Source organism: Dysidea avara, chromosome 10 (assembly GCF_963678975.1).
Source record: "Dysidea avara chromosome 10, odDysAvar1.4, whole genome shotgun sequence".
Taxonomy (NCBI): Eukaryota; Metazoa; Porifera; class Demospongiae; order Dictyoceratida; family Dysideidae; genus Dysidea; species Dysidea avara.
Window position 1 is genome coordinate 25353243 of NC_089281.1, and position 24767 is coordinate 25378009.

The window sequence follows — 24767 nt, forward strand, 5'->3', positions numbered from 1 at the left end:
ATTATTTGTATTCTAATGATCAACTTGGACATTTTATAACTGACACAACCAGTTTACAATTCACAGACAAAGAAGTAGTTATATTGTCTCTACCAGTCACTAACTGTCCTGTTAGATGTGTTTGCTCTTGTACTGGTAGAACTACAATAGTCTCAGTGTACTCCAAATAGTCAAACACTTTGTGATCTTCCAACTGTGATGAGTTGTTGTGTACATGTGGTCCTAATGGTACCTCCCTGAACTGGTAAATGGAAATTGGTGAACTGATCAGTTGGGAATAGTCTGGAACTTGTAATGGAATACTTTTTGTTGTCATCAGTAAAGAAGTAACTACAGTCAAAATATTAGTAACTTCACAACTGTAAATGCAATCAAATACAAAATTCTAAAGCAATATTCCTACAGTACTGCTATCAAGTATCAAGAGTTCATAATATTAGGTAGTAAATAAGTAGTATAACTCTTGCCATAGTGCCTTCCAGCTTGAGAATATTAGTAGCTTGAACTGGAGCTCTTTTATACCTTCTGACAGTAATACTTGTATGGCTTTACACAGGATATGCCATACATAATGGTTTCTACAGGTGTCAACAGTTCATAATATTAGGTAGCAAGGGAGCAAATACACAGCCACTAGTAGAGTATAAGCACCTCACTGTGTTCTTTAAAATAAAGTATTCACCATTTTCATACCTTGTCAACAGTGTTATATTCAATACCTATTAACCAAAAGATGCATTAATGGTGAACTTGTGGCAGGTGTTTTGTACAGGGCATACTGGCCTGGTGTTTGATACTCTCCCTAACTTCCTAATAATGAACTCTTGCTGCTATGTAGTTATCCGTAATTTGTGATTTCTTAATTATCTATTTTGCATCAAGATAAAACAGTAAAGAAAGTCTCAGTATAGATATTAATATGGTGAACTTTATAGCATACCTGAGTAAGACTGCAAATGTTCACAATAATTCAGCTATCCATCTGTCTGGAAATCCAACTAATGATTTTGCAGTGATTAGCTATTCCCTTTTATATATGATGCATGTTATGCCTACATAAAACATTGCCATATAAACTTAAGGAATGTAACCACATAAACAGTATAACTGTCAATTTTGTTACTATGCCACCACACAAGTACATTACTGAGATATGCTAACTGGTTACCAAGGTATGCTAAAACTGGTTACTTACTACTGCTAATGTGTTATTCTCATGCAATTTTGTGTGCTTGAACATAACAATCAACATATTCTTATGTCATGGTACTTGTCCCATTTATAACAAATAAAGACAAAATGCCTTGACACTAATAAAAGTTATATAGACTGTTTCATATTGTAAAAATAACTGCTACTTTCATACCATTTTAGGAAATAGTCAAGCTTGATGTGAATTTCTCCCAGAGAAACTTCACAGAGTTTAGAGAAGAATTTTGCTCAAAGAATGTACGACAAGGAATGATTGTGACACTACTAGAGTTTGTGCTGGACACTGCATCAGTCAGTGTCTTGTCTATATAACATGTGTATTGTGTGTAGTGATAGACTCCATGTTTAGTTATGCAGCAGCTGTTGTTGATGCTGTTCCTTTGAACATTAATAATTTTAAATTTTTCTCACATTGCTCCAGTCTAGCTGGTAGCATAGTGTCAACTGGGGAAGCAAATGCCTAAATGTTGCACAGCAGTGCTAATTAGTTGTGAAACTTTGACTCACACCTTCCTCTTGTGGGTTGCTACTCCTTCCCCAATAGGATTTGTCTGCACCTACTCTAGTATCTGAGTAGTGGCATAGGTACACAGTGCTAGTTCACTGGATGGCAATAGTTGTGTTGTGCACAGATGGTAGAGGCTTTGGTTTGTGTGTAGTGTGTGTGTGTGTGTGTGTGTGTGTGTGCGTGCGTGTACCTATCTACCTATCTACCTATCTACTTATGTTTGTCCGTACGCACCCACATGAGCAAAATCGTTAAATAATGGTAAAAGCAGCTTTTACGTAAGAAGTAAAAGTGAAATGAAGTCTGTATTAAACTTCTGCACAGGTGAACTTTGCTCTGAGGTGGTTTCTTTTCGGCGGACTGAAATACGAGTGTGGCGACTTTCCTCAGACTGCCTTCCCCTTGAGGTTTTCAGGCATTTAGCAACTGAAAAACACTGGTGCAGACCTCGTACACTACCAGGAATAGCCTATCGTTTCAAGTTGAAAGGGGGCGTATCCCTTACGTACGCGAACGAAAATGAAGAGCAGCTTTGAGGCTTTGTCGAGAGAATTTGTGGGAAAAAAACACATTAGTCACACTGTAAAACAGTTTAGAAGATACTTCTGTGCATAATATGTTGGTAAAAGCGGTTTGTTTACCAAACACTTCCTTAGCAGTACATAGCAACGTAATTGAACGAATTACGAACATTTCATGTATTACAAAATATGAGAATAAGCTAATAATATTATTGCACAACCCAAAACTACCCTATTGTAAAATAGTAATACATAGTTGGTTAATTCATAGTATAGTACGTTCGCGTTGAGCTGAACCCTCAAAAACGATTAATAACTTACGATTGCTACATCGCATGGGGCTCCTGTATAGCTCGATACGTAGCGCTTCTCGATCCGCTAAAAATATATTAAAAGCGCTTCATTCGAATGTAAGACACTCCCGTTATGGCACTGTAAAGTTTCGCCATACATTTTCAATGGGGAAGCCTCTAAAGCGCGGCCCTTTGATGGTCATGTTGACACATGTTTGTGGCGAAGCCAGACGTCACATACCCGCCCTCAACACGCATGATTTCACCATCCCTTATGTAAGAGGCTGTAATACACTTTTACAAGAAAAATAAAACAGATGTTGTGTGTGTAAAACAGAGTTGCATAAGTAGAAGAGCTGGGGCCACTGTTGCACTGTATTTAGAAGATAAGTGGCCTGCTTATATTCAGGTAAAAACTTCTTCAGCCTCAAAAGAGAAAAAAACCATATAACAGCTCAAAATCCGTTATGTAGCATTGGTGTTCCTGCAAGTGAGCCAAACAACATGTATTTTACTTCACATTCACCACAGCTGACTATCGTCTTCTGTTCCCATTTAGTCAATTTGTCATTTTAATACTTTTCTCATCACTTCGCCACACATGTACACAGTTTTTCCAGCCAGCATTTTGTTTTTGAGGTTACATTCCCAAAAAACTCTAAAAGTTTCAACAAATGAAATAATACTGTTTGTATGAATTTGGGCTGATAGTACCTGTAGTGACTTCCAAACACTCCTGCACTGATTTAATATACAAGGGATGGTATGTTCAACTTCGGATAGCACAATAAAGCAATGATATTTTTTATTAAAGTGCACACACTTACACGTACTTCATCTGTATTTTTATGTACTTCACAGAGTTTAATCCCAGCTACCTGATGATCCCAGCTACCTGATGACTCCTGGGGAACAAAATCAAGTTATAACACCAATGCTGCAAATATCAAACAATCTTACATCAGATGAAGTAAGCCCAAAAGAAGACTTGGACCCGCTGCTGCTAGTGGACAATTCATTAATACCACCATCACCATCTTCACTATGACTGCTGATTTGGATGAGGAATTGCTCTACAAGTTCTTCATTACCCAAGTCTCATCCAAACACACAACTGGTCTTCCTTCAGTTCTGTTGCACCTCGTTCGTCTTTAATATTTATGATACTGATGGACTATGCAGGGCTGCTCATAGCATACCCTGCATATAAGTGTAGTGAAATTAAAGCACAAACAGTTGCAATGCTAACCTCTTGTCATTAATCGTCTTGTACTTAAATCCCATATCACTCAACACTCTTTAAAGCAATGTTCTACCCCCAGAGAAAACACCATCATTCTTAAGTTGGCCTAAGACGGAGTAAGTGACAAAGTTCCAGGTTTCAAAATTTAACTTACCAAAATCTTTGAGAGCGATAGATTTCCTCCCTTCCGTACAATGAATGGATCTTGTCTGATAGTATCTGGGTTAAAACTGTCTGTATCAACAAGGACTCGTGGACATTTGTACCTGACGATAAAGAATTGAGCGGGCTTGTGCAAAGTGCATTTTGTACCTTTTCTTGGCGTAAATAAATCGCCTTTCTTGCGGTGCTCCATTCTAATGGATGTCCTTGAAATCCCTGCGTGGCGTAATGTATGCCAAAACCCAGCAAAGAAGGCATGATACAATGCCGGTGGCCTTCGAGATTCTCTCCGTGATGTTGATAGAAATTTTACATTTCTTCGCTTCTTGCTTAAAGTACTCCCATAGTTTCATAAGTAGATACTTCGTTTGGCTGTTTAACGTCTTCCCAAAAGGGTTTCGCTCCGCACTCGCTGACGGTACACTGGACGACATATTCTCAACAATTTAGTGCGCGCCCGTAACATGGGCTTACGAATAAATGCGTCATAAACATTATGTTTAAAGCCTTTGATCTTGTATGGCTTCTTAATCAACAACTCAGGATTCAGCTCAACGCGAACGTACTATAGCATATACTGTCTTTAGACTACAACAAGTTTGATACTGAAATTTGATTGGCTGAAAACGTGGTCTCTAAATCTCGTAGAGCCACGGTCATGTCCAATAGAGACCACGCTCTGAGGCGATACGAAACACGATAATTACGCGCCTGTAACATTGGCAACGCATTGGCGTTTAAATGGCTAGTAACAGCCGTACTGAATTAGAGAGAGGTGTAATGGGCTTGTTTGTACTAATCAACACTACATTACTTGCTTACAAGCAGCTGTCGGGGCACAACAACAGCAACAATGAGTTGTAGTCCAGTCGCTGAGTCCAGTACTTCGATACATAGCACGCGCCTGTAACATTGGCAACGTATGGGCGTTTAAACGGGTAGCAACAGCCACGCTGAGGTCCCGCCATGTAGGGAGGTGTAGAGGGCTTGTTTCTAGTAATTAGCCATACATTTCCCATTTACAAGCAGCTGTCAACTCAAGGTACAATAACGAGTTGTAGTCTAAATAAGTTAGACGTCAAGAACCACTGGGTTCTACGGGATTTAGAAAACCTTCAGGCCCTTAGTAGCGCCCTCGCTGCGCTCGGGCGCTACAGCCCAGGGCCTTCGAGTTTTCTAAATCCCGTAGAACCCTGGTTCTTGACGTCTAACTATTATATAGTTAATTCCAGATGAGTTAGCTAGCTGCATGGCGCCTGGTTTTTAGAACTAGCACAACATCAGCTTGTTAGTTAACTCTTCACATTGTGCCAGGACTCTTTAGGGTTTAGTTTGGCATAGCGTTGTTACAAGGGGGGTTTATACTTTGGTAAACTGTCTTACAGGGCTGTCAAGTTGAGCTAGTGACATTGAGTGAGATTTACCAAGCTACCATACTACTTTCAAAAAATCTAAGTGAATTACCATCTGAGACCAAAAAAAAAAAAAAGGTCTTAGAAAAATTTCGGACAAACAACACCGATTTGACCTATTGATTGCTTATAAAGTACCTCATTAACACTCAAAAAGCTTAATAACCCTCAGTGAATACGTGCATAGTGTCACGTGAACGGCTAGTGAGGAGACTGCGTGAGAGTCACCATCGTTTGCGTGTGAGCGTGTGAAAAGACCCGAATGCATGTGTCACATGCCTAATGCGTGAGACTTGACAGGTCTGTTCTTACTGTGTATAGGATCTGACACAACCGTTACTTGTACATTGTAGGCTAAATCACCAGAAACTGCTCCACTGGTTAAAGTGTTGGATAAAATCAACTGCAAGTTGGAGGCTGTACATGGTCTACTACCATCAGCTGGTATCAACCGGTCAGTGTATCTGTTGTGTGTGTGGTGTCGCTAGTGTGTGGGTGATGTGTTTTGCATGCGAGTTTTTATGTCATGTACCATATTGTTTGTATACTCACTGTGTATACCTATTTAGGAAAAGCAAGTGCTGTGCTGTTGCATTTCAAACACTATAAGCTCCTGGGGTATGTTATGATTCTTTGCAGTGCCAAAATATTTTAAGTAACCTATCATCCTGTAACTTCCCTATAAACTAAAGTTTGGTACAGAAAAATGCAGCATGGAAATATGAAGTTTGACTACAAAGATCTATTATATGCTATATATGGTGACTTGGATTTCTTGACATTAGGGTTACCTATATGATTGTTCTAAAAGAGCACACACCTTCTCTTATAGAACAATAGTAGATCTTAGCACAGCCTTTACAGCTTTTGTTCAACTGTCCCTATAGTAATTGTAGTCTTTACAGGGGTATAGTTCCAAACCCTTAAGAGTTGTGTGGTGTGTCTTGTCTCATTGACTCATTCTGTCCTCCATTACAGTCAGAGCAGAACACTGGTCAGTCACATTATTACACTACACACTGAGTATCATTCAGAACACTTAATTGAGGAAAGGATTTGAAGGTTGGTAGATGTGTTATGCTGTGTGTGTGTTTCTGACTGTACTAGTGTATGAAATTGGCATACCAATGGTGTTTAACTTTTGGTCGAGCTAAAAATGCATAATGTCTTTCTACAAGTAAAAGTTAATTTTGTTACCTTTTACATGTACTAAACCCAAAACTCCTCATTGAAGGCAATTGTAGTGTACAGTGTATATAGGTAATATTGAGGTAATGACAAAGCCACAATACTACTGTAATTGGATTTTGGAGAGAAAAAAGTTGAAACCAGCTGCCCAGTAATTGTAATTTAACCCACTATAAATATTAAATGTATATGTGTATTGGTTAATCTGTTTTGTATTCAACATCATCAGTAATATAATTCTGTGTATTTTGTAACTTATCTATTATTTCCTAATTCATTAATTACCATTGTTTTCTATGCGTAACTCGAACAAGGACGTGACAAAAATGCTGAAGTTGGACTTGCAAATGGACTGGTAAAAACTTGTTGAATAAATGCTGTACTTGGATTTATATAGTTTTGTGGCAGCTTAACAAGTGATTGGTGGTGCTGAGGCAGAGGGTGGTAATTAGTCTTAACAGTTATGCTTGTAGTGAGGTGGTTATTATCTTCAATCAGTAAGCCTGCGCAGACAGGGTCTGGCCATGCAGAACAAGATTGTGATGGGTAGGCTTCAAGGTCATACCACGTTCTACTTCATCAGTTGGCAAGGCTGGCTGCTACAATAGAATTTGTGCTATGTTGTTTATTTTATAGAACAATTTTATCCTTCACTAATAGTGACAAGTTTGCTAATCACTTGCATGAATTAAAGACTATTTTAACACGTGCAAATTAAGGTTTGTGCAAGATGTTTGTTATTGTTTTGGGTTGTTATACTGTGCTTTAGCCTTGTATGAGCCATTCCATTTGCGAGTCCATTTTTGGTCCATTCTGCATTTTAGATATGTCCCTCGAACAAACCACTAAAAACTACAAACAAATTTCAGAGTCAGACATACTTACCTTTGTCAAATTTGCTCTTCCATTTTTGTACATGGACACACCCCTTTCAACTGGGATATATGTACCATTTCTAGTAGCTTATGAGGTCCAAGCTGTCATCTTTTTCAGATTTAGTGAAGTGTTTCAAATTTTGTTTCATTCATGAGACATGAAGGCTATGTAAAGCTTGTACTAAGCATTCAGGTTATAAGCTTATGACTAATGCAGTTAACATAAACATACACTTGTGTGTACCACAAAACTATTCTGTACAAATTAGATACTGTATACAACAGAGCCCTTCAAAAAGACAATCAGGTATGTGGAAACCTCGATGATCAGGTAACTGGTTTGTGAATGATTTTATTAGTGTACAAATATAGACTCCCAAAACACCTCACTGATAAGGGTGTGTCATGATAATACACACTACTGACTGTGAGGCAGTCGTTGGTCACAGTTTAACAATCCTCTACCATGCCCAGTACAAGTGAACTGTGTAACAGTCTTCACTCCTCACTGAAGACTAGTGTGGATAAGGCTACCAGTCAAGTGAAGGTCAGTTATTAACTTGTTGTATTTTAGGGTTAAAACTGGGGGGCTACATTTAGTTCACATCATCTGGGTCTGATCCGCTTTATAGCATATCTTGCGATTGGATCATGTGTGAAATAACTTTGACAATATAGAAGTATATAAACCTAGTCCTACAGCAGCCCAGCTTCTTTCATGAACGTTACTGGGAATGTATGATACCCATATGCATGCCTATTTATCAGTAAGATGTGTTGGTATACACCCTATTTGTAGGAAATGTGTTTTGCTGTCTGTAGGCTTGCATGGAACCACACCCACTGATACTTACTTGTTTGGCTATCTTGTAGCTACCTGTTGAAATACACAAGTAGAGCATGCGAAATGTAACTCTTAGCACACACCATTCAACCAGGTTACATCTGGTTCAGATCTGAGTCTGACCCGGTCATAATGCTCTTTATTCTGTGTTTGGATGTGCTTATAAACAGAATCACATTACAAGTTATACATAGTCTATGATATGATAGGAAGTGGTTTATGTCAATCACTAAATCTATCAATTTTAATGTGGTGTTGTTACAAGCCTTACAGTCGATTCTGCTTATCTGTTGACTAATGGACCATGCTAATTTGTTTGTGGTCTGATGGAAATGTTTGGTATGACACATACATACACTGTAGATTCTCATTGCACGGAATCAGAAGAAGATTAATTATACCTAAATTGTGGAAAACTGCACACATTTTATCATGCGCTTTGTAAAAGCATTACCAATGGCTTTGAGCAGAGTCCACAGTATGGCTTAGCAAAGCAATGTCAAACAGTGGTGAAGAAATCAAGCCCGTAGCCTTATCCGTTGTCAAGTTATGCTTGGCAGTTAGTCAGTCAGCCAGCATAAAATTCTGTTAAATAGGAAATTTTTTAAAATTCCATAGAAAGTTTTTGGAAAAGTTTGGGGTTGGTTTTTGGACTTGGCTGTGCCTAACCAATGCTGCCAAGCTGTCATGAAGGGAATTTGAGGCTGGCTAGAGTACTACTGTACTGTATGATGAGCATGATCTCCAAAAGCTATTCAAACTATCCCAGTAACTTTGAAAATATGGGATATAGTACTAGTCACCACCACTTCACTGCAGTACATTTTTTTTAAATTCCAACAATACAAATTACTCTGTCTGCAGGATACAATTGCTTTTTGGTGATCCAAGGGATTAAATCAATTTTTCATTTTAAAAATATGTCCAGTTTTAGCTGTTATGTTATAAACACTTGATAGGAAAGACTGTATGGATTTTGATCCTGGCTGGTATGATTCCTTCCGTTTTCCTCTTATGCAGAAAGCCCATTTTGTGGTACAACATGCTAGCTGGTTCTATTACAGAAACTGATGCAAGTGCATGCCTAGTGGATATAGACAGTAGAATATAATGGTGGAGTGACCTGCCTCTAAACTATAAATGTCATCATTCTTGCTAACTGTTATGTAGAAGGAAACTTTTGCATCCTGTAAAGAGATCAGAATCATGATTGTGGTGGTAACACATAATGTAATAACAAATTCCCCTAAGAAGCCACTAACATACCACATTATAACCTAGAGACCATAGTTTGTTTTCTGACTGGAACTTGTTTTATTGTATTCTAATGCTATTTTATAACTGACACAACCAGTTCACAATTCACAGACAAAGAAGTAGTTATATTGTCTCTCCCAGTCACTAACTGTCCTGTTAGATGTGTTTGCTCTTGTACTGGTAGAACTACAATAGTCTCAGTGTACTCCAAATAGTCAAACACTTTGTGTTCCTCCAACTGTGATGAGTTGTTGTGTACATGTGGTCCTAATGGTACCTCCCTGAACTGGTAAATGGAAATTGGTGAACTGATCAGTTGAGAATAATCTGGAACTTGTAATGGAATACTTTTTGGTGTCATTAGTGAAGAAGCATCAGCAATCATAAGATTTATAACTTCACAACTATAAACACAACCAATATAAAGTTCTAAAGCAATGACTAAAGTGTTACTATATGTTGTGCATAATTTGTGCATTTTAAGTTGTCTATTTTGCATCAAAAAACCATAAAGAAAGCCTTAGTATATGCATCCTTATATAGCATACCTGAGCAAGACTGCAAATGTTCACATTAATTCAACTACCCATCTGTTTAATGTGTACTGTCACTATACTGGAAATCCAACTAATGATTTGCAGTGAATATTCCTTTTTATATGTGTATGGTAACTGCCATATATAGTTAAGGAATGTAAGTTTGGTTTATATTAATTACTTGATATGACGACATGTTTACATAGGCAGGTTCACTTTGTGTAGTTGCCATATGTCAGAAAGTTGCATAATTTACATACTACACACATTGGTCGTTGCTTACATTATATATTCAAGCACAAAATTGTAGTTTATAACAAAATGAAGACAAAGTGCCTTGACACTAATGCAAGTTGGTTGTACAGTTATAGACTGTTCAGTAATGTCATGTGTATGTTTCACATTGTAAAAATGACTACTGCTTTCAAACCGTTTTAGGAAGTAATCAAGCCTGATGTGAATTTCTCCCAGAGAAACTTCACAGAGTTTAGAGAAGAGTTTTGCTCAATGAATGTATGACAAGGAATTATTGTAACACTACTGGAGTTTGTACTGGACACTGCATCAGTGAGTGATTGGACAGTGTCTTGTCTGTAACATGTGTATTGTGTGTAGTGATAGGTTCCATGTTCAGTGATGCAGTTGCTGTTGTTGGTGCTGCTTCTTTGAGCATTAATAATTTTAAATTTTACTCACATTACTCCAGTCTACCAAGCTGTATAATGGAGACCTGGTAACCTAATGTCAACTGGGGAAGCAAATGCCTGCATGTTGCATAGCAGTGCTAATTAGTTGTGAAACTTTGAGCTCCTTGAACTGGCACATTCCTCTTGTGAGTTACTGAGGATTTGCCTGCACCTACTCTAGTACCCACAGGTACCCAGTGCTAGTTCACTTCCTGGGTCCAGCTGTGGACAGATGGCAGAGGCTTTGCTTTGTTTGTGTGTAGTGTGCATGTATGTGTGTGGAAGCACTAATGTTTCAATTATATTTTATCTGGTTGTTGTAATAACATACACCAGGAGTTTATAAACACTCAAGACACTTTGTGTTGGGTTTAAGCTGATTTACTTGGTTAGTAAAAGTTTAGTATTTCTTTTGATTCTGCCATGATTGTGACTGAATTTGCAAAAGTATGCACATCGGTACTAAAATGCATGTAAAACAATAGAAAAATGCAATCTCCACAAAATAATTTTTAATCTTCCTTCTTAAACTTAGAAACAGATATTGGGCAAAAACTATATCTTGATGGATTGACAGATTCATATGGTCGGAACTTGATGCCAGTCCTTTTCTTTGTCTCTATAGATAACAGAAAAGCAATAAAATTAAAAGTGTATATACATCAATGAGACCATATATGTATGTGTATTCATAGTATCTAATGGATAGTCATGTAGTCAGTTTATTAGCTATATTCATTTCAAAGAAGCCCTGTGAGTTTTGACAGAAGCCCTTTAAGCCCTTTGAACTTTGTATGCTCTTGACATTCTCATATCATTCTTGATGGACTGAGTAAGTATTAGGTCGACAAGGTTTCTTCACTATTTAGATATCCGAGGATGATGTCGGCGAGACTACCTATAAACTTAATTACCCAGGCCACAGGCTGAGATAATTAATTGTGGGTAGCAAAGCCCACATCGTCTGAGGAGCTCTAAATAGTGTAGAAACCTTGTCAACCACATTCTAAGTGGTTTAGAAAATTTCCTAAGTTAAGAAAAGAGTAAGAGAAAGTGGTAAACTGTGTGTGCTAGCATTGGGATTTATCCTCAAGTCGAGTTGATCGTGTCAGTGCCACTGCATCGGCTTGACATTCATAATCATGACTAGTGCCAGTGTCAAGTAATTACTATGCTGAGCTAGAACTGTCCAGAAAGTAAGCTATTAATATTATGAAGCAAATTGCTAGCATCAAGATTCATCCTTCAAGTTTGATGTGTCAGCGCCACACCGTGCCAGGCATTAGTTGAATACCTAGCTGAACACTAATGATGCCTATCTTGTCCAGAAAGTAAGCTATCAGTAAGGACATTTTGTTTTTTTTTGGCTTTGCCGATTTTTGCTTGATGAATGTAGTAAACAATCACCAGTGAGACCACAAGTTACTAACTATTTGTAACCCCACCACAGGTTTCTATTAGATTTAGTAACCTCAGACATCAAAGGAAATATTACATAAAATTTCTAATACTGAGTTATTACTCTCCCTTTCTATTATTAACTCTCAGTACTATCAAGAGTATATAATGCTGGGTATATAAATGTAAAAGTATATTTATATATAGACTATGGTACGCATAGTATGCTTTGAAGTTTGGCCGTTAATGAGGTACTTAAAATCCAATTGATACCCGCGGGTAGGTATCTAAACTGGTAGATACCTGTGACAAAAATTTTTGTCACATGCGTTACATGTTTAGCTGGATTCCAGTCACAACAGCCATCAGAAATCATTGTTAGAGTGTGAAGAAACATCGCTAGATAATAGAGATAATTGTATTCATCTGGGAAGCCTACCAGTGAGTTGTTTTAACACTAATTCGATCAGGACACCTCCATTTATTGGCAGTGACCAGAGCTGTACGAGCCATAGTCTAAATTGGTTATCACCCAAATCCATGGTATCTTCGCTATTTTAGAGACCTTCAGAATGGCACAATAATCACCAAAGGCGAAATAGCGAAGATACCTCGATTTGTGCTATAACATATACTTTTATATTTTTATATTTTTACTTATGCTAAAAGTATATTTATATTTATATAAATATAAAAGCATATAAACCTCGATGTTTGTTTTCCAGGTTAGTGTCTTTCTCTTCGTACGGCGAGTTCCTCTGCGTAATGTGCCATATTTTTCTCGAGTACACTGTTCTTCACTCAGTAGTCACATGTACAAAGTGTACCCACTGCACTTATAATTAGTCACCAATCAACACAAATCACCGAGTCGTTTGAACAATGCCATAGGACTTTACGGGCTCATTTTTCACAGCATATAGCGTAGTTGGACACTCTCCCTCCCCATTAAATACTCTTGGTACTATTCATACTAACAAAACATTCCAAATTCTTCCTTATTACTTACCACTCCAAGGTACTCCTTATTCCTTATTACTCCAAATTCCTCCTTATTACTTACCAAAAACACGACCAACAAGATAATACCATCAACTTCACTATATCTTACCTACCTCATCCACTATGGCATACCAAAACAGCTATTTGTCAAGAACAATAAATGACTGGAACATACTACCAACTGATACAATCGAAATTGCAGATACTCATCTATTTATGACTAGACTCCAATCATATTATGTGCACCTAATGTATTGTGTTTATGTGATTCCTGAGCACACCAGCAGGGCTGACTGCTCAGTAAACAATAACAATAATAACACTACACAATACCATATTCAATGTGTAGTCTTGATAGGTACTATAGTTACTAGTTAGTTGTGCTTTGTTTGGTGGACAAGTTTTAAAACTAATTCTGTGCAACATACCCTATGCAGAGTTACAAGAGGCGTCATATGACAGAAGTGCTCCCCACCCCCCTCCCTCTCTGGTACTGATCCTCTCCAAGTTGTCACATGATCTCTCCAGCTCAGCAATCAATCAACTGGTGGGTGTGTGTCAGGATCACATGATCTAAACTATCACCATTTACTAGGTTGGCATCACTGATGAAAGATTTCCCCTCGTTGAGTTTGGTCATCCAATAAAAACAGACTAGTGGTCTACTGAGTAAGGCCAGAAGAACTGCACAGGTGAGCCAATCAAACTCACTTGGGCCACTACCAGTCCTTGTACCTTCACATAGTGATTGAGCAGTACCTGAAGAAGAGAGATCACAGGCAATGTGATGACTGGACATCAGCTGGTTGGAAACTTTGTTTTCAAAGGATAATTCACATATTTATATAAACTGTCCATTGTAAAAGTTCCAAATTATGTCTAAAGCAGTCATACACATAAAAAGTATTGGTTCTAAAGGTAATCAGAATTTGCTACATGTCATGTAACAACTGCAGACTATAGTTTACTACTAAACTGTAAGATCACATGATGCATTGTGAACAGATGATTCGTAAAAGTGTGGAGACACGTGATTGGCTCAATTCATTGGAGACAAGAAATGTCCCAGCTGTCATGAAACGTGTTGTGGAGGAAGTAACAATGATTGACAAACAAGTTGGCCTACTGTATGTGGAGGAGACAAAGAAAGAAGCAGTATCAGGTGGGTGTGGCTGATGGACTGCACAGATTAGGCGGGGAGTGGTCAGCTCTTGTATGGAGACTGCTTGTGTAGTATTGTGTAAATGGGAATATGTTGTGTTGGAACTGTTTATCTGTTACATTTTCAGAGGGAAGTAGACACACTTATTCTCATACACAAAGAAACTATGGTGTAGCTACCAGTTGTGTGTGTGTGTGTGTGCATGCGTGCGTGTGTGTGTGTGTGTGTGTGTGAGTGTGTGCATGCGTATGTTTGTGTGTGTTAGAGCTGTATGATTATATCAATTGCAATACTAATCATGATCACAAAAAAAATTGAAATAATTGATTAATCAGAAATAGTACATTCTTCTTATAATATACTGTCAAGAGCCTAATTATTCAATTTTAGCCACCATAGAACCACAAGTAATGCTAGTAAAGGAAACCTTTTGTCACAAACTAGAGACGAGTGCCGTCTAAATGAAGGCATTCAGCTCAAAATACACAGAATGCAATTAATCACATAATCGTGATTACTATCGTGTAGCGAGTATCCATATTGTGTGTGGTGAGTGACGCTTATATCTTTTAGTGGATATGATAGCAGTTTTATGAGTAACATTACTGGGTAGTAATCACTTGCAATTGCAATTGTAGTCACAATCGCACAGCTCCAGTGTGTGTGTGTGCATACGTGTGTGTGTGTGCATACGTGTGTGTGTGTGCATACGTGTGTGTGTGTGCATACGTGTGTGTGTGTGTGTGTGTGTGTGTGTGTGTGTGTGTGTGTGTGTGTGTGTGTGTGTGTGTGTGTGTGTGTGTGTGTGTGTGTGTGTGTGTGTGTGTGTGTGTGTGTGTGTGTGTGTGTGTGTGTAAAGTGCATGCATGCAATTTGACTTGATCACAGGTTATGTACTTTTATGGCTTTCTGTAACAAATTTGTGATGAAAACTTTGATAAAGTGCAAATGAAAAGATTTTCAGGTAGTACTGCAAATGACTCTGACATTAGCCAAATTTCAATATCATGTGTAATTCCATCCATGAGTTATTATAGTCCGGTAGATATAACTGAAAAAAGGGGTGAACCCGGAAAAAATTCGAAGAAAGCTGAATTTGGTATCATTAGAAAGCAAATTTTCCATAGAATAACATATCCAAAATCCTCTAAAATCCACCTTGGGGAAAATTTTTTATGGCCGATTTAGTATTTAGCATATGTGACTGGATTCAGGAAAGTGGATCTTCCACGCATATCCAATTTACCAACTTTGACAACTCGTAACTTCAGATTGGAAAATGGTATTGACTTGCAATTTGATCAGTAGTGAGCACCAGCATCACTTATTAGGTGGAGAAAATTTCAGATTGATATTCAACTTGAACACTAAGTTGTGGTTTCTCAATCGGATGTATTTGCAGACCCATTTTTGCAAATCTGGTCATTTGTGACCAACAAAAATGTGCTATCCTTAAATTATTTTTTCACAAGAAATAGTTTCTTTAGCACTTCTGCAACTCTCTCCTCCACATTTTGCAACACATTAATAATCCATGTTTGCAACAAGAGCATATTATTGCTACCACATGGATTTACAGTGGAAAGCTGGAATTTATATTGTACAAACTTAATTATATGATCTATGGGACTGGTCCCATGTCTATCATCATCAGTTGCAGCCTTAGTCCTTCTAGTTTCCAGCCCCATTTTAAGTTCCCTCCAATGAATAACTTCTTACATCAGCTAAAACCATTGATCCTGAAAGCTCCATCCAACTGCAAAGGTTAGCACACTTTCACAGCTTGCATGTGTAATAACTTTCTGATGCCACCATTTCCATGTACTTTGTTTTGTATACCTGAGACTCCTCAATGAATCAGACTGATTCCCATCAAACTCCAACTTTTCAACATGTACAATTGTTGCATTATATAATCCATCATTAACTTTTTAATTGTTTGCACATCATTTGATTGCTGATTAGGCCAACTTTACCTATTCAAATGTTGCGGACATTGTATCACAGCCACCTCAGGGATGTGAAAAGAGAACCTACATATGTGCCCAATAACGTCATCATTTTTCCAGATCTTCAAATGTTTTACAACCTCTGAATGAAAAGAGATATGTACTTGTCATGTTCTGCTTCCAGCGTGTACCAGTAACACAAGAACTTCATTGTTGTCATCAGCTACAACATTCAATCTACTTCCTTCAATTGCAAAATTGAAATGCACATTGGACCATCAGTATGTCAGAATCTCCATGTGTGCAATCAGTGTATAGGACTGGCAGCATCCCCAGGTATGTTATGGTACGTATGTGCAGGTGCAGATAATTCAGTCAAGTGAATCTATGGAAGCATACAAAAACCAGGAAGTTTGAGCAAACATCAATTGATTGTCCAATATCTGAGAGATGATGGCCAGGTTGTGCATCAGAGTAATTTGGATACTGACACACTGATTGTTCAATGTGCACTTCAATTTGCAATTGAAGGAAGTAAAGTGTGTTGTAGCTGATGACACTGATGTTCTTGTCCTCCTGCATGGTGCACCAGAGCATAGCAAGTATATATTTTCTTTCAAAGGTTGGGAAACATTTGAACATTGGAAAATTGATGACATTATTTGGCACATAGGTCCTATTGTAGTGTCATAATTACATCTTCTCTTTTCACATGCTGGCATGGAGTGGCTGTGATACAACATCTGTGACATTTGAACAGGATAAAGTTGACCTAATCAAGAAGAAAATGATGTGCAAATGATTGCAAGAACAACACACTTTCACAACTTGTATGTGCATCTACAAGTTATTCATTAGAAGGAACTTAATGACTAACTTGATCCATTACCATAATGGAGCTGGAAACTAGAAGGATCGAGACTATATGCAACTGATGACAACAGACATTGGACTAGCACCAGAAGTCTTAACTTAAATTTGTACAATCTAAATGCAAGCTTTCTACTGCAAATCCATGTGGTAGCAACATTACGCTCTCAGTGTAATCATGGATTAAAGTATGTTGCAGCATGTGGCAGTTGCAGGGAAGAGAGTTGCAGAAGTGCTGAAGAAATATATTTGTTCAGAACTTACATGATTGGCACCTTTTTTATTTCTATAACTAGTCTTATCCTTATTTCATACAGCTAATATTGATTGCAATGAATTTCTTATGAGAAAATATTTTAAGGATAATATGCATTTTTGTTAGCCACAAATGACCAGATTTGCAAAAATAGGTCTACCAAATGCATTTAATAAAGAACCCACAACTTAGTGTACAAGGTGAATATCAACCTGAAATTTTCTCCACCTAATAAGTGATGCTGGTGCTCACTACTGATCAAATTTCAAGTCAATACCATTTTCCAATCTGAAGTTATGAGTTGTCAAAGTTGGTAAATTGGATACGTGAGGAAGAACAACTTTCCTGAATCCAGTCACATATGCCTCAATACTAAATTGGCCATAAAAATTTTCCCCCAAGGTGGATTTTAGAGGATTTTGGATATGTTATTCTATGAAAAATTTGCTTTCTAATGATACCAAAATCAGCTTTCTTCGAATTTTTTCCGGGTCCAACCTTAAATCTACCGGACTATTAAAAGTTTTTGAGGAATCAGCTCTACTTGAACATACCATAGCGAGTGTCCATTTCTATGTAGTGTGTGTTGTAGTGTTGCTCTGTTGTGTGCTGACTAGTGCATATCTTTTTAGTGGATATGATAGCAGTTTCATGAGTAGCATACAGAAACTTTTTACTGAACGGATTGAAGTATTCAGTTCTGTGGATTTCTCAAAGATATCAATTGTAACTGGAGTCATCGAAATCACACTAAAGGTAACTAACAACTTGTCAGGGTTGACTGTTCAATTAGAATGTTTTAATTCTTCTGTGTTGAATTATTGATTTGGGTTCAAAACAGGCTTTGCTCATTCCACCCCAAGTTGTCATGTTTTGAGTATCTCTATTGTTAATTTCTTGTACGGTGGAGCTTCAGTTAACTAAACTCTGACCAAAACCAAAAGTGACTGCTCTATTAGAGTAGTGAGTGTTTTATTAGAGTATATGAAAATTTTTTAATGATTGCAAAAATTTTTAATAATTATGTTGTTTCCTTCCATCTTGCAAATGGCTGCTTAAAACTCTATCATGTTCACTACTTCAATAAGCATCTTGTATCTTGAATCCTGTAGTAGTGACTTTGATTCACAGTTTTCTTTAGTTTAATCTTCTCATCATACTCATCATCGTGACGTGCCCTCTTGTAATCCTCACTAGTGACTGTAACAATTAAGGCTAATCACTTGGTTTAAATAAGTGGAAGTATTAATAATATTGGACAACGTGTCACATCTGGTTTTCTTTTGGAGGGTACTCCAGGTAACACTTAGTTGTCTTCAAATTCATCTGCTATACCACTCTTGTAGCTATTACAAACAATGTATCAATTTTCTTTGTCTTTTTGCACACTTACAAAACCTGCTATACCACTTGAAACTTTTGAGGAACATGATTGATCCTGCTAGCCTTATCCTAAAATGTGACCATCTTAGCAAAAAACCTGCATGCGTATTGAGAAATTTGGAATTTAAAAAAAAATACACGCTACAAAAAATATACACAAGTTTTTATCAGACCATTTCTCAGAGAAGGAAGACTCAAATTGATTAAAGTATCACCATCTTATTTTCCTGCTCATGGCAAGATTGAAAATCTTTGTTTTGTTTCTGTAGCCCCAACGGTACATGTGTCACGTGCATAGGCGATGGAGATGGGGGGCAGGGAATGATGTCCCTCCCCCCCATTTTTGGGACAATAGTTACAAGGAAAGATCAAAATACTCTAATAGAACAGTCAAGATCTAGATACTCTAATAGAGCAGCCACAGTATTCAAAGAAGCAGTGTAGCAAGCTACGATGGTTAATTATAAAAAAGGAGATATAGTTGGAGGGTAGCTATTTTCAGCAGCTAGTTACCTTTATTTATATTTATTTATTTATTTTTTGGTCTTCAGCTTACAGCTGGTCTGGCCCCCTCACTCTTTGGTCTGCTCCACTGCCCCTGGTTACATTCGTTTGTTTATGATACAGTAAATGTAAATAAGATTGTGATCATTTCTTCAAATAAAATGTACGTGACTATAGGGCTGATTCTATACCTCGGCTGATTTGCTACTCCATGGTGAACATTTTAAGCCAAATTGTAACATTCTAGACCAATGCAAACAGAAGTTATGACTGCAAATGTAAGCACCTGTAGTTTATTTTCAGTATACGTAGTTGCTGTACAAATTGATTATCTTGCTCCTCCTACTGTCTAGTGCTATAATTCGGATGGCTGCAGGTTCAAGGCTGCCCAGGTCCAGCCATACCTTTCTCCACCTTTTCAAACATACTTTATGTTACAACTTTAACAGGAATGGATCTAGGGGGTTCTGAGGTTTCCAGAAACTGGTCAAGTGTATTCAGGTAATCAAAATTTATTTTACAGTGATTTGCAATGGTACAAAAGTTCAGATCGAAATACTCTAATAGAGCAGTCAACCACTCTAATAGAACAGCCACATTTTGTATTTCTCTTAAGAACTGTAAGTAGCTAGCTAGCTAGCTACTTTATTTACCTGTGCCAACATAGTAAAAAATAGTCCAAAATCTTACAGCAGAGTGTTAAAATCTGAAAATCTTCCTGAGGGCATGCCCCAAGACCTCCAGAACAACATCCATGTCTGTTGTATGCTTCAGATGTCAAGTTTGCGCTGTCCCTTAACTCTTTAATGCACCTGATACTGTACCAGAAGCAAGCACAATTAAGCAGCCTTCATTATACCTAACATAATTCTATTTTTAAACTGTCAATATTGCTACCAGATTCAATTTCAAATTGCACAATTTTCTAGAAAATCTTTTCCCAATACCCCTTAGATTTACATTTGCGTATAGCAAAAGTTTGGAAACCAGTCACCAAAATTCCTGGGGTCGCCCTTGTGTAAACAGGCTATAGGACCAGGTGTCCTACAGACCTTCAGCACTTGTGCTGTAAAGCCTTACTAATTTTTTTTTAATTCCAAAACTATACACCACAGAAGGCTGGAACTTTGGTGATCCATTCCTTGGATACTGCAGGTAATGCTGAAATAGATATTTTTAAATTTGGAAAGTGTACGAACAAGTCGGGTTTTTGCTGAGACGGTCACAAATCATATATGTATCAATGGACAGTTTATTTACTGGCAAGGCTGCAAGACCATTGCAGCAGCATCGACTGCTCACTTTTTATGATGTGATGAAGAACCTCGTCTAGTTTTATGGCAACTTCCTGTTACACTTTGTGACAGCCATTTTCATATGAGCTGCATATTGTCTGCTTTGCTAATGACTGGAAAATCAATTGCGGTCATTAGAATCAGATGACAATAAGTTATGAAGGACTTTCTAAAGTTATGTAAAGTTTTGTGGGCATGTTTGGTGCAAGTTAATTTCATCGTGAGTGTTTTAGCCCTGTGCTGTCATATCAAAGGTTCTCTAGTGTTGTGTAATAATGTTTTAGCAAGAGTTAATACTCCACTATTATTAACTCTTGGTTTTAGTGTATGAAATAAGGTAATGTTTCGTGCATGAGAGTAACCCATTGTACTGGGTAGTGTGCTGCCTATAGTTACACAGTATCAATTAATTTGAATTTCAAAGGTGCACACTGGCAACTTCAGAATTTTGGACTTTTTAGTTATACGGTGATCCACTAGGAATATTTTTGAAGTGGGAACAGCCAAACACAGCATAATTTTGAGCAATACCACAATGACATGCTTGCCTTCCACTTGATATTTTGTGCATTCTTAAATGTACAGAACTACCGTCTTTTGCATTACTACTCTATTGTCATCATACATCATTCACACTTGGTTCACGTGATTATTGCCTCCAGTACTATGAGGTGGTATTACAATCTCTGGGTCATGCCATAATATATTAAGATTAAGTTGGAATGATTTCTCAGAACATTAGTTAAAGCTGATGTGCTACCCAGACAAGTGGTCATAGCAGGTATGTGTTGATAATGACACTTCTTGACCTAATGGAGTACATGAAGTTGCACAGTTTTCTTGGCCTATTTTTAAGTTAATGTTTCACCATGAGATAGCATGTTTTGTGTTTTACTACCCATCAAACTGGGTCTGGAGACATTAACCAACAGCTGTATCTTTAATGTATTTTGAATGACACAAAAGTAAAGTGGGTATTGTGGGACTTATTGTGGTGCGTTCCCATGCACTATAAATCCACAAAAATTTATATCTACAAGTACACAGTAAAATTTGGAATTTTCAACTAGAGTAGGGACAATAGCACATCAATAAAAAGTACTGAAACAAGCTGGAGTAGTGCACGGTATTAAATCACAGTAAAACAATAAGAAGTGTTATATCCCTACTGTGCATTTCCATTATGGTATCTTGAGCACAGTAGGGATATAACACTTCTTATTGTTTTACTGTGATTTAATATCGTGCAATACTCCTGCTTGTTTCAGTACTTTTTGTTGATGTGCTATGGTCCCTACTCTAGTTGAAAATTCCAAATTTTTCTGTGTACTTGTTTGTTATGTAAATAATTATTATGGCTGGTGAACCCATGCATACAGCATTTAAAATGGTGCTACGCGCCCCAGCTATATCAATTATCATCTAAAAGTGGAAGTATTTATTATGCTTTGTTGTCAGCTATGTTCAACCCGTTACACAGCATTTCGAATCAAGAACTGTTCGAAAAGCACCTCTGCAATCCATGCATACCGAAAGAAATGGTGCCGCTCACCCCAGTTATATTAATTATCATCTGTAAAGTGAAGTATCCATTACGCTTTGTTGTAGGCTATGTTCAACCCATTACACAGCAGTACGAATCAAGAACTGTTCAAAAAGCACCTCTGAAATCAAAATAGACACTATGAAAAATATGGACGATTTCTGTTACGAAGGGAAGCCATTACATGCTACTACCAAATCAACACTATTTGCTGTCAGCAAAGATGAATGGGACACAAAGGAGGGCACATGAAGAATGCTGTGGTATGCCAAACGGCACCTGTCGGGCCAAAGCGATGTCGAATAGTGAAAAAATCAAGCCTGTAGCCTTAGCCGTTATCAAGTTACGCTTGTCTGAAAGCATCAGTCAGTTACTCATTCAGTTACTCAGTCAGTCAGTAGAAAGTTCTGTTAAATATATTTATTTTTTTCTAAATTCCGTAGCAATTTGTTGAAAGCATTTTGGGTCAATCTGAAGGCTTGTTCGGGCTTAGTTTTACCTAACCTACAGAGGCGAATCCAGAGTTTGGAAAGGGGGGTGCACTTTGCTGAAAAGTTGAAGACCAAAAAAATAAAAAAGGTCACAGCAACAATGGCTGCCCTTTACCAAATGTATTTACTATAAAGTATATAAAGATCCTTATTCATATAGCTTCATAGTTAAGCTACACTGCCCCATGAACACTGTGACTGCTTTATTAGAGTGACTGCTCTATTAGAGTATCTCGATCTTGTATGCAATCTTTATTGAAAGGGATGGGGGGCACGTGCTCCCCCCCCCCCCTGGATCTGCCACTGACCTATACTGCCTCATCGTCATCAGGGAAAATTGAGGCTGGTTTTTGGGTGATGTTATTTCATGGGCCACGCCTACTCCTTTGTGGTCCCTACTATACAGCACTATCGTTCTGTATGATGGCAGACATCAAATATGAGAGAGTTCATTTTGTTCATGGTTTACTGTCTATAGGCATTATTGGAATGTGTTCGTATGAGAACATTTGGTAAGTTTGGACTACAACAAATGCAGGTAGATGTGCACTACCTACAGACCTACCTGTGGAGATTTGTATCAGATGAGAGGTAGTTAGTTGTTAACAGTGTTCACTATTGATCACCTCACAACACCCTACAGAGTGGTAAGGATGTTACTGGATGAAGTGGTGTCCAGTACTATACAAAGATGTGTTGATCCAGTACTGATGGAACCAAAGGTGATAACAAAACTTGACTATACTGTTATACTTGTTATTTTGTTTTCAGGTGATTGAAGTTATCTGAGAGAAACTGAATTATTTCAATAACTACATACAGAACTTTGTGTTTAGCTGTAATAGCTTAAAACATGTAAAACATGCCATTGGTATGCCAAATTTTGTCATCTACAAAGCATTGCGGTGTTTTTGTACAAACCATATTCAACATTAATTTTTTTTAAATTTTGACTATTAAAATTGTTAGATAAAATCAATCTGGTCATAGCTACTTTTCTGAAATTTGCTTTTAGTCCACTATATATATCAGGATTAAAATTGCCCAATAGTTTTCCAGGGGTGGATCCAGGAGTTGGCAAGGAGCACAAACAGGCTAAGTTTTAAGTGGTCGGGGATAACAAATTCTCATTGTGTTTTTAAGCGGAAAATAATCACCTCTTGGTCTTACTTACTGTTGATTTTTACCATTTCGGCCTGTGCAGATGGTGGTGGTTATGAATGACTTAAACACTGTTATACCAGCAACACGATAATTATTTTAGAGGTTCTTAGTATGCACAAAGGTGCTGGGTGACACTTTGACAGTTGGTTTGACTTTGGTTTCATTGCAGTAAATATTTGATTTTGGTTGGACATAAGTTTCAAAAGAAGTGTGGGTCTGGGGAATGGTGGTGGTAGAAAGCATTTGCCCCATCCTGGATCTAGTTTTGTCCCTATCTTGTGGCTACCAATACCATATACATCAAGCTATTTCCTGTCTTTCAGTATAGTTACAAGACAAATAAGATAGGAGTCTTAATTGCATGTATAGCAAAGTTGCTATAATACTTAAGGCAATATAAATCTTAAGCATTTTTCATTTAGCACATAGTAACTTGTGACTGTTCGAACCTTTACGTGTGTACATGGTCCCTTAGTTAGCGATGGTACGCATTCATGACAACATTTCAAAGCAGAGTTAAAAACCACTTTAGTATGTTTGAAAGTATTCTGCATGATATTCATACCCCAGAAACTATTTTCAATTAGCAGATTTTCATGATTTGAAACAATGCAAGGTTAACTTTCACAGTTTTTTGTTTGTCCAATATTATATCACGAACTAAATTTTTGTCCAGATCAAGGAAACTACAAGAGGTTATTATAATACAAAAGTACACTGTATCTCTACAGTATCTCAAGTACATAGCTATAAAATGTAAGAGTGATGCTACGTGTGTTACATACATACAGTGGTAACATCCTTAGTATGATGATGAGAGGTTATAAAGTAGTATATTTACTAGATCTTAACTATTCTTGATACCATGCCATTGTTATAAGAATTTTCTGTGTTTGTTGATGATTGCTGTGCTTATTAGCTGTTAAATCTTGTAGTAGTTATTGACACATTACTTGTTGTGTGGTACAGGAACACGTCATCACAAGTGGAACGAACATTGCATATATACTAAT

The 24767-nt window shown here is 37.5% G+C and overlaps 1 protein-coding gene and 2 long non-coding RNA genes across 13 annotated transcripts in view; 1 reads left to right on the top strand and 2 right to left on the bottom strand.

Moving 5' to 3' along the window:
- The window catches only part of LOC136236944 (vacuolar protein sorting-associated protein 51 homolog), a 51996-nt gene extending 28455 nt beyond the window's left edge, over positions 1-23541 (top strand). For 2 of the 9 annotated variants that reach the window (XR_010692242.1, XR_010692243.1), the window contains exons 3-13: positions 5705-5805; positions 5921-5969; positions 6330-6413; positions 10490-10618; positions 13575-13684; positions 13733-13829; positions 13883-14299; positions 18007-18130; positions 23069-23181; positions 23234-23312; positions 23362-23541. Coding sequence is in view for 4 of the 9 variants with exons in the window: in XM_066027179.1 (XP_065883251.1) it covers positions 18026-18130; positions 23069-23181; positions 23234-23312; positions 23362-23379 (315 nt within the window). In the remaining 5 variants the exon portion in view is untranslated. Of the gene's footprint in view, positions 1-4849; positions 4982-5704; positions 5806-5920; positions 5970-6329; positions 6414-7812; positions 7962-10489; positions 10619-13574; positions 13685-13732; positions 13830-13882; positions 14300-14872; positions 14903-18006; positions 18131-19438; positions 19540-23068; positions 23182-23233; positions 23313-23361 lie in introns of those variants that run through there. The other 7 variants (XR_010692244.1, XM_066027179.1, XR_010692245.1 and 4 more) reach the window with 7 other exon arrangements.
- LOC136236948 (uncharacterized) lies at positions 25-5028 on the bottom strand. Its single transcript, XR_010692252.1, has 3 exons — positions 4762-5028; positions 941-1052; positions 25-330 (listed from the first exon to the last, which is right to left on the bottom strand). It is a non-coding gene; the product is annotated as an uncharacterized lncRNA (long non-coding RNA).
- LOC136236945 (uncharacterized) lies at positions 2807-4414 on the bottom strand. 3 transcript variants are annotated; one of them, XR_010692248.1, is made up of 7 exons: positions 4090-4414; positions 3932-4043; positions 3784-3883; positions 3495-3734; positions 3368-3439; positions 3249-3307; positions 2807-3192 (listed from the first exon to the last, which is right to left on the bottom strand). It is a non-coding gene; the product is annotated as an uncharacterized lncRNA (long non-coding RNA). The 3 variants fall into 3 exon arrangements; XR_010692249.1 differs by having other exon boundaries at positions 3362-3439; XR_010692247.1 differs by having other exon boundaries at positions 3249-3439.
- Positions 23542-24767: the final 1226 nt, after the last annotated feature.